We start from the raw sequence: 10,010 nt of genomic DNA on the forward strand, positions 1-10,010 counted from the left end.
TGAATTTATTTTGAATAAAAGTGATTAAGTCGATGATTTATGAAATTGTTAAAAGTTCAAATATAATGCGCATTTTAGGATGTTACAGTTTGACAAAAAGAAAATTACTTTTAAAACAACTTCTCATTAACCCTTAAAAAAAGGTCTTAAGAAGTTAGAATTTATAACTTTTCGAGTAAATTACTGAAATCGTCCCTATGGTTTGGTCAAAATTGTACGTTTGGTCCCTAACTATTTTTTTTGCACTCAGATTGTCCATGTGGTTTCATTTTGTTGCGTTTTTCGTCCCTATGGTTTGGTAAAAATTGCATGTTTGGTCCCTAACTTTATGTATGTAAGGGACGAAAAATGCAACAAAATCAAACCATAGGGACGAAAAACGCAACAAAATCAAACCATGGGGACGATCTGAGTGCAAAAAAAAAAGTTAGGGACCAAACGTGCAATTTTGATCAAACCATAGGAACGATTTCAATAATTTACTCTAACCTTTCAAAACTCCTTATGACTTATTGAGTTGTAAAAGTCAATATCACCTTAAAATACCCTTAAGCTAAGATGAATACTTTTAAAAAAAATAATGTATTGACTTATTAACTTTTTCCCACCATAAAAACTAATGTAAACATTTAAAAAGTCAATAAGTCATTTTGTCTAAAAATCATTTTAAGGATCAAAATGAAATCTTAAACGCCCTCTTTATAATAAAAGTTAACATTATTAGCTTTAGTGGCCAAAACTACAAGACAATGAGACATGAAGGGTTGCCTATGTGCAAAACTCTAAAACTAAACTAAAAATGCAAATTTCTTTTAGAAAGTTTGGGCATTTCTTCTTATTAGTTTACATACAAAACATCAAACCCCGTCTCAATTATGTATTTATAATATATTAAATAATATACCTAACACATAATTTACGATATGTATCACTTTTCAATTGTGTAACGCTACTCATCCATAAAAGTTGCTTGGTTAATGTGGATGGCTACAACATGAGTCTTGTATGAAAAGAAGATCCGATGAAACATCATGAATTTTTTTATAGGGTAGTAGTTAAGCCTGATATGATGTACGATCTGAATGTTGTTCGAACAAAGGTGCATGAGCAGGAAGATGAAAGTAATAGAAACGAGGATGTTTGCGGTGGACATGTGGTAGAACTCTTATAGATAGAATCTTGAAGGGAAAATGACACATATAGCCTACGAACTTTTTAGAGTTTACCCTTTTAGTCACTAAATTTTTTTTATGGCTTTATGAGGGAACTTAGTTGTGGGTAACCTATTCTTTTTGACTATTTACTTTTAGTCGGCTTGGATAATAGATAGATCAAACTTGGGCCTCATATCTCTCTCTCTCTCTCTCTCTCTCTCTTTCTTTCTTTCTCGTAACTTGTTGCAACAAGGAAGAAGGAGTTTCATCTTCTCCTTTTCTCTCCCGACCACACAACAACCCCAACACCACTACACCACCACAGCTACGTAACAGACCACCGCAGACCCACCATGAACCACCACCATTGGTCAGTTGTTGTAAACCAACAACCCTTATTTTCGTCATATGTTCAGAAAATCAATCACCACATCGTTTCAGTTGTTGTGACCACCGGATACCACCCAACACCACTTTCCAGCCACCACCTACCACCATCAAGCGCCCATCATCGCCACTGCTGTGAAATTTCGACCACCACCAAGTCCCTCCTTTCCCCCACTCATTTTCCCATCAAATTCAAGAAGAAACGAAGTAGCAGAAGGCCGCTAGAGCAACCCCTTGTTGCACACCACCACCGACTGCCCTTCCACCACCGTTTGATGCTGCTGCCGCTGACAATCTTTAGTTACCACCATTGTTCGTTGCAGTTGCCGTCAGTAAGCCATCTCCACCCTCGAAATGTTGATTGTGTATTATGTGCCTCCGATCGAACTCCAGGTCGATTCCCTTGAATTTTTTTTCTTCCATGGCTCATACCTTTAATCGCGAATCGAAAGAAGACGTTGAACAATTCAAAGTACGTTCCATTTATTTAATTTCAACCATGGAATTTGCTGACTATTACTAATGGTGGTATTTCGGGATTAAGGCTGTGAAGATTTAGAGGGATATGTCATCTTATGTAAGTCAATATAATATCACATGAAATCGGTGGTGAGTGTGGTTAGCCCAAGGAAGATACAGACAAGGATTTGAACAAGTTTCATCCATTTGTGTATAACACTTCTGGTCAAGTGACAAAAGCAACTTACTGCACAGGTTTGTTGGAGAGGTTTGAATTTTAGATCCAATTAAAGTATATGAAAGAGAGATAGTTGTCGACCCCTTTTATCATTTTTAATTATTGAAATGTAAAAATATGTGAGCTGTCATAAGGGGTAACCCGGTTACCCCTTTGTTTTCTCAAAAAGGACGTTTTAGACTTGACACAACCAACTTTGTTTCCTTAAAAGACACATAAATAACATTAGAGACTGAATGAGTAAACCCTAAAAAGTTCGTGGTTATATGTGTCATTTTCTCAATCTTGAATGCAACATTTAAAAATACATTATGTGTGGCATTGATCATCGAAAAATTGAGAGGAAGAAGATTGTGACGGTTGCGAGGTGGAATCGGTCACCATGGATGAGAGGGGAGGAGAGGACGTCCAAGAAGAAAGCATAAAGATAATGTAAAATCAGACATGAAGGAAATGGCTTCTAAGAACACAACCTCATTAAGAATGGTGAAGGCTAATCTAAAGCAATGAATTATCCTATGGCTCTTTTTGTAGATGTGATATATACCTTTAATGTGCTTTTCCAATGTTTGTTTCTCACGCATTTTCACTCGGTTCCTCCATTTTGTCCCTAATTCAACTGCATGCATTTGCTTTTGTGATTAATTGTTAATATATGTTTTTGTTGTATTTATGTACCGTTTTCCTATATTTTTTTCCACGAGTTACATATGCTTAATCACATGTTAGAGAACATCTAATGAATGAAGTCGTTTTGTCCGAAGTGAAGGCATAACTTGTGTAATCAACTTCCCTTAAGTATACTCTAGTAGACTTATGGGCTACCTAGGCCCAATCCAGAGGATGTGCAACACACCTTGAGGTCGCCCACGATCCACGTTTCACGGGCCTTGAAAGTTGAAACTTTAGGATATGGAGTAGATAAATTGATAGACATTCAATATTGACCCAAATTAACATATGCAACTTTTTGGACCTAGGATAAAAGGCATTCGGCTAGCCCAAATCAAGATTGGAATTTTAGAATTAAATATGTGAAAATGTTGCATCAAAATATATGGAATTCAAAGATCAAAAAGAAAGGCGAAGAGTAATGTCAAAATGGGGAAATGGTAATAATTTGTAAAACTGATATCCTCCACATGGCAATGGTCGAAGCCCTTATAGATAGAAATGATTGTTTTGTTAAAGGGTTGAATCAACCCCATAAATCTTACTTCTTAATTTCAAATTTCAAGTTTTAATAGTTACATGAACTCGATTTTTGTTTTGTTTTTTTGTATGACATAAATCAATTTTGAATTCATAGATTAAGTGTGAATTTAACATTTTAAATGTCAACTTTAATATGTCTATACCCATTCAAATGCAAGTTCTCAAATTAAAATCGAACCGTTTGTGATGTTTGTGAACTTTACGGCAACCAGAAACATGCAACAACACACAAACTTATTCATTTGTCTGTCAAATTAATTATTGATAATTTGATATTAGTCATTTGTTTCAATTATTTGCTTTGTGCCAAAATCGTATTTGTCGTCTGCGATATGCTTAATCGTGAACATCATCTCACTTCTCTTGTGCATCATTTTGTTCTGTTGGTCATGATATTTGATAAGCCATATACAGTCTTTAGTTGTTTATACATGCAAAAAGTCAAAACTTCTAATTGTTATGGAGTTAAATTTTAAATTTTATGGAATATAGTTGCTTTAATGGACAATGATTAGGTTTATTAGTAACTTAGTTTGTAGGAATTATTGAATTGGATGTGGTTTACATGTTATATTTTAGAGAGATCCTCTCTAATAAATGAAAGTTTTTTTTTTTTTTTTTTTTTTTTTTTTTTTTTTTTTTTTTTTTTTTTCCACTTGTCACACTCTTATTCAATTTGCAAAATATCATTTTGTGGTTATTTTGATTTTTTTTTTCATATGTCAGTTTTTCTATTTTATTAAATTCCACATAATATTTTAATTTAATAATTACAATAAATACAGTAATAAATGGATATCAATTTCATTAATTAACTTACTTTTTAATTTCAGAATTCATACAATTAAAGCATATTAGTTTCTTTTGTTTATTTATTTAAATTATTTGTTTAAATTTAAAAGATAAAAAACATTTTCATTATAATAATTTATTGTTTTTCTTATTTTTTTTATAAATTCAAAGTTTTTAAATATTTAGACATTTATATTTAACTTTTTTTTTTTAAATTAACCCATATAATACATGGGTCTCACAACTAGAGGTGCAAATGAGTCAAGCTACTCGTGAGCTACTCGGGATCGGCTCGTTAAAAATTCGACTCGAAACCGGTTTTAAACGAGCCCGAGCCGAGCTCGAGCTTAATATTAAGCTCGTTTATTAAACGAGCTTGAGCTCGAGCCTATGTCACTAAGCTCGATTAGGCTCGCGAGCCTAAACGAGCCTTTATCTAATATAATTTATTATTATTTTCTTATATTAAAATAAAAACATATTTGAGAAATTATGGATTTCGGGTATTAGTAGACGAGTTTTTAACGAGCTTGAGCCGAGCTTAAGCTTATTTAGGCACATCAAACGACAAACGAGCCGAGCTCGAGCCCGAGCCGAGCTTGTATAATTCTTTACGAGCTCGAGCCGAGCTCAGTAAAAGAAAGCTTGAGCTCAAGCCTCATATAACTTAAACGGGCCCGAGTCGAGCCTGACCAGGCTCGGGCTCGGCTCGACTCGTTTACACCCCTACTCACAATTAATGTTTTATTATTAGTGTGATAGAGTTTCCGAATCTTCACAAAGATTACTTTATCACTTCCTTCTTTTCTTTTTGTATGTAGTTATCATTCAAAGATAAAAATTAAGAGTCTATGTTCAAATCTTTAACTTTGAAGGGTTGCTGTTGTAAATAATAGACCCGACCCGATATCCATTGTTTTTGAGTTGCATCTCATTCCATCCAAAACATACATAAATGGTAACTGAGATTCTTGTCCTTGCCTCCTTGGTTATCCTCAATCAATCGCTACTGTAACTCTGAAGGTGGAAGTATTCCGGTGATGCGTCGCCGCTAAGTGTCGACATGGCCGACGCCTCCTCGTGAACCCATCGATTTTCTCTTGATATTCTCCTGCATCTCCATGGAGCTCCCATTAACAGCAATCAATATCTCTATCAGACTCTCTTCACCTTCACTCTTTCCTAAACGTTCATTCGATGGGCACTGTAAATACCATTGCCGGTTCCCCTTGAGAAGATTACAATTTAGTAGTAATTCGAAACGCCTCCGCCGAATCAAATCGAGTTTCGACAAACATTCGTCTTCGTCTACACCAATATTGAGCAGAGAGAGGGCTTTGAATTTATGGGAAGAAACTGAGGTTGTGGAAGTAATTGGGATTGGAAGTCGGAAGGATGCAGTTCTTGACTTCTGTTTGCGTTCTTCATCGCTTTCACGACGCTTACGGTTCTGGTATGCATAATTAACCTAATGTATGCGTACTGTAGAATGCTTTACGACTTTCTTTTCATTTGATGTGGATTTTGGAATCATATGCTTATTTGGGATGTGTAAATGAAGAAATAAAGAAGCAATCGACTCATGTGTAAAGATGATTGCTTTATCCCTTTCTAAAATTGTGCTGTATTGTTGCAGGAATATCATTGTGGAAGAAGCATTCAAGGTGCAATTACAACAACGAATACTTGGGGATGGTGAGCTTTTGCATATCTCCATGGACATAGTTAATATATTTGCATGAAGTTTCTTTTATAAGTGACTAGATTTGATGTTCCATTTTGCAGAGATCACCAAAACATTTGTGGAAGAATCTGTAGCCATGAAGTCACATTCAAAAGCTGTTATACTTGTTTGTACATTCCTTAACTCTTACCTACATTAAACTCTTCAAGTACATAAACAAAAGATTAAACAAATATATCAGATTGATTGCCATTAAATTTAACTTCTTTAAAACTTTCTTTGGTTTTCTCTAGGTAGCTGGGGCATCTTATGGATCAGATCTTACTGTTTTACATGATATATTTGAATCGATAAAGCTTGCAAATGGCTTTGTTGTGACTATCATTCTGAAGCCTTTTAGATTCGAAGGACAAAGGCGCCAAAACGAGGTTTGTTTTATTTATTTACTTAATAAAATGTATAAGAAGAAGAAGACAAACAATAAAAATAATGCAATGATATGTTTTATTTTCAGGTGAAAGACCTGATGTATAAGCTTGAGGGACTTACAGATTTCTGTATCAGTGAGTATTGTTTCATATATATATGATATATCTACCAATTTTTTTTCTTTTTCAATGATATATCTACCATTTTTTTTTCTGTTCCACAGTGATTGATGCAGATGCACTTCTAGAAAAAGATCTTGTAACTTTGGATGAGGCATTACAGATTGCAAATAATGCTGTTTTAATGGCATTAAATGCAGTTTCCATTCTCACATCTGTAAGTAATCAAGATATTTTATATCTTCATATGTTAAATGTCCTTTTAACTTTGTGATCTTAATCATCTTATCATTTTCAGGAGTGCAACAAAAAGTTTGTAAGTATACCACATGAGAGTATGAAAGAACTTGGAGTCACAGATCTTAAAAAAGTACATTTCTATAACACATCTATGTTACTTATTGTTTATGTTAGGAATAATCACATAATGACATAAATGACCAAAATGGACATCAGATTTTAGGAAGCTATAAGGAGGCAAAAATTGGATATGGGATTGGTAATGACATTGAAGCTTCAGTTGCTCAAGCCATATATGATTGCCCTTTTCTTGGATCCGGTGTAAAGGTTTGTTGAAAATAAATACAATATTTCATCATTTTGATGATATAAATCTTTAATTTTCTTATGTTTTTTTGTCATATGACTTTCTGAAATTCCAGGGCTTAAATGGAATTGTTGTATTCATCCTCGCCAGCTCAGCAATCATTAACAGGAGTGATTTGGATGGCATTTTGCGTAATTTTCGTCAAGTTGCGGAATGGGAGGGCGATATTGTAATTTCAGTAGTTCATGAACCAGATATGAATCCAAACTCAATTGCAACGACCATATTCACTATCGGGTAATTGAGGGTGTTTTGGTCTTTAATAAGAAAAAGGAAGAATGGAATTGAATTCTGGCGGAATCCAACAGGAATTCAAATCCATTCTTTCTTTTCTTATTAAAGACCAAAATACCCTTGTTATATATTGAAATAAATGAAATTAAAAAGTTTAATTATGAAGTGAAAATATGAAAAATATTTCATTTTTATCATTGAATTCTACTCCATTTCCTACCAACCAAACACATGACAAACTTGCTATTGTCATTCTCAGTTATTCTTATTAATGACGAAAATACCCTTATTCTTGTTTTTATTCAATTTCTTTTGACACACTTTCCTTGTGCTATTCTCAGTTATATCAAACAGGAGTCTCCTAAAAAAGACAGCATAATTTCTAGAATGTTCCAAAGTTTTCCTTACATTTTCAACATTCTGAGACCACATTCACACCCTGAAACAATTCAAGAAAAAGAAAAATATAAAAACCAAAATGTAAATTCCATCAATGGTTCCCATAATTGGTCTTCAGAACTTCAGTCAATATTGACAGATGCTACTACTGATGCAAAAACTTTTTCAAGGTTTGTTTTCTTTCTTCATTCTAATTAACAAAAAAGAACTTATATTATCATCTTCAATTTTTTTTTTTAATTTCATTTATTTCTTTCCTTTTCTAGGGATCATGGTGTCACTGAACAAAATACTGCTGAAGGTAGAAGTAGAATTCCATTGTGTGTTTCCGCAACTCATCGAGGGCGTTATAGTCCAAACTAATATATTTTTTTAATTACATAATTTTTTTTAGGATCAATGACACTTGAAAGGGAGCTTCTGATTAACAAAAGGCCAGGGTTTCTTACTAATGATGAAACAGTGAATGATACAAATAACTCTGGTGATACTTTAATGCTTGACAATTTGAACCCTTATAAACTTCCAGTTGGTGTAAAACTATCAGGAGACATGAAAGATTCTCCCAAGGGCACAAGGGTCATTTACCACCCGGAGGAAAGTAGTGAACTTGAAACGAAGGATGAGATTCAGTTTCCTGTAAGCATGTCATTTGATGAATCCATTGATGCTACTTCACAAACACCAATGGATTTTAACAGTAATAAAAATGGTGTTTCCAAGAAAAATGGAAGACTTTCTGCTCGTGCTGCATCTATGCTGGTGAGAATTTAAATAATTTTTTTTTTTACTTTTATCTGTATTTTGATCAAGGGTAAAATGGTCATTTAGTATTGTATTTTACTTTTATGCATTGTTATGTTTCTTTAAAAAGATTATGCCAAGACGTTGCGTTGAAATTATTAAAACACTTGCATTTGTATCATTTACAGACGAAGGGTAAAATGGTCATTTTTAGAATCTTTTAACATTAATAAAATTTCACAATATGATGCAGGAATCTGAACGTGAGTCCCAGAAAAAGTGGAGTCCTGTGGTGGAAATAAACTATCGTGGAGGTATATATGTAGGGAGGTGTCAGGGAGGTCTTCCAGAAGGAAAGGTATATATCTAGAAGGTTCTAGAACTTTTGTCATTATGTATAAAAGTTCTTAAACCTTAAAAACTTAACAAGGTTGTTTTGTAGGGTCGTTTGTCATTGGGTGATGGAAGCATGTATGATGGGTTATGGCGTTATGGTAAAAGATCAGGCTTGGGTACATTTTGTTTCAGTAATGGAGATATTTTTCGTGGGTCATGGAGAGATGATGTCATGCATGGAAAAGTAAGAATTAAATAATAATAATATTTTATAATAAAGATATAAAAAAATAACATGAAAATATTTATATGTAGGGATGGTTTTACTTTCACACGGGAGATAGGTGGTTTGTGAATTTTTGGAAGGGAAAGGCCAACGGAGAAGGGCGTTTTTATTCAACAAATGGTGATATATTTTTTGGTCATTTTAAAAATGGATGGCGAAATGGTCAATTTCTATGTATTGATGTCAGTGGATCAAGGTTTGTATTTCATTCATCCTTACAACCTTCTAATAAATGATTTAAATTTTTCAAGGAGTCTCTTTAGATTTATTATATTACAAATTACTAAATGACTATATTAATTAACCCTTTGGTTTGTGTTTTTGGTTTTTTGTAGATATGTTGAGATTTGGAATGAAGGCGTGTTAGTAAGCCGTAAGAAGTTGGAGTCTGATGATGGTTTTGCTGGATAAAGATATAACCTTTTGTTTTTTTTAATTTTTACTATGCCTCTTTATTTTCATTGTAGAGAGATTCGTGTGTATTTGTATGTATATATATGATATATGTATGTATCAACAAATTATATTTAGTCATTGGTAAGTAACTAATAGTGGTTTTCTTATTCAAAATTGCTCTTTTTAAATCTATCTTATATGATACGTTTTGAAATTGAAATTCCTTGAGTTGTATATGATTTCATATTTGTGAACATTTTGTATATCGGAGTGTACATGATTGGTATTCAAAAAAGAATGGAAAGACTACAAATTGTACTATATCGGAGAAAATAATTGTGGATTTTATATATTTTTCAATTCATTTAACCCACTTGTCACATCATTAAGAAGAATTTGTTTTATAAAGTTCTAAAATATTAGGTAGAATTGAACATATAAACCAAATTATATATAAAAAAGGTCAAAACAAAAATAGAAAAATCTTTTTCTTTTGTGGTAAAAAAGACAGCATTAAATCAAAGAATTAAA

At 33.1% G+C, this 10,010-nt stretch overlaps 1 protein-coding gene across 2 annotated transcripts; it reads left to right on the plus strand.

The window, feature by feature from the left end:
• Positions 1–5,197: 5,197 nt before the first annotated feature.
• On the plus strand, positions 5,198–9,667 carry LOC111918190 (protein ACCUMULATION AND REPLICATION OF CHLOROPLASTS 3, chloroplastic). Of its 2 annotated transcripts, none has more exons than XM_023913851.3 (16): positions 5,198–5,698; positions 5,882–5,940; positions 6,031–6,095; positions 6,223–6,357; positions 6,444–6,492; positions 6,582–6,694; positions 6,776–6,847; positions 6,934–7,044; positions 7,140–7,321; positions 7,660–7,887; positions 7,984–8,018; positions 8,112–8,479; positions 8,715–8,819; positions 8,904–9,041; positions 9,113–9,279; positions 9,419–9,667. In XM_023913851.3, the coding sequence occupies exons 1-16, from the start codon at positions 5,367–5,369 to the stop codon at positions 9,492–9,494; spliced, it is 2,235 nt and encodes a 744-aa protein (XP_023769619.1). In that variant the 5' UTR covers positions 5,198–5,366; the 3' UTR covers positions 9,495–9,667. The 2 variants fall into 2 exon arrangements, with proteins under 2 accessions (XP_023769619.1, XP_023769626.1); XM_023913858.3 differs by having other exon boundaries at positions 5,199–5,698; positions 6,031–6,099; positions 6,227–6,357.
• Positions 9,668–10,010: the final 343 nt, after the last annotated feature.

The sequence above is a fragment of the Lactuca sativa genome, chromosome 8, assembly GCF_002870075.4.
Source record: "Lactuca sativa cultivar Salinas chromosome 8, Lsat_Salinas_v11, whole genome shotgun sequence".
In the NCBI taxonomy this organism is placed as follows: Eukaryota; Viridiplantae; Streptophyta; class Magnoliopsida; order Asterales; family Asteraceae; genus Lactuca; species Lactuca sativa.

Coding starts and splice junctions, on each gene's coding strand:
- LOC111918190 (XM_023913851.3), top strand. CDS start 5,367: ATGGAGCTCCCATTAACAGCAATCAATATCTCTATCAGACTCTCTTCA. Junction 6,358..6,443: donor GACAAAGGCGCCAAAACGAG/GTTTGTTTTATT, acceptor TTTTATTTTCAG/GTGAAAGACCTGATGTATAA. Junction 9,280..9,418: donor ATTGATGTCAGTGGATCAAG/GTTTGTATTTCA, acceptor GGTTTTTTGTAG/ATATGTTGAGATTTGGAATG.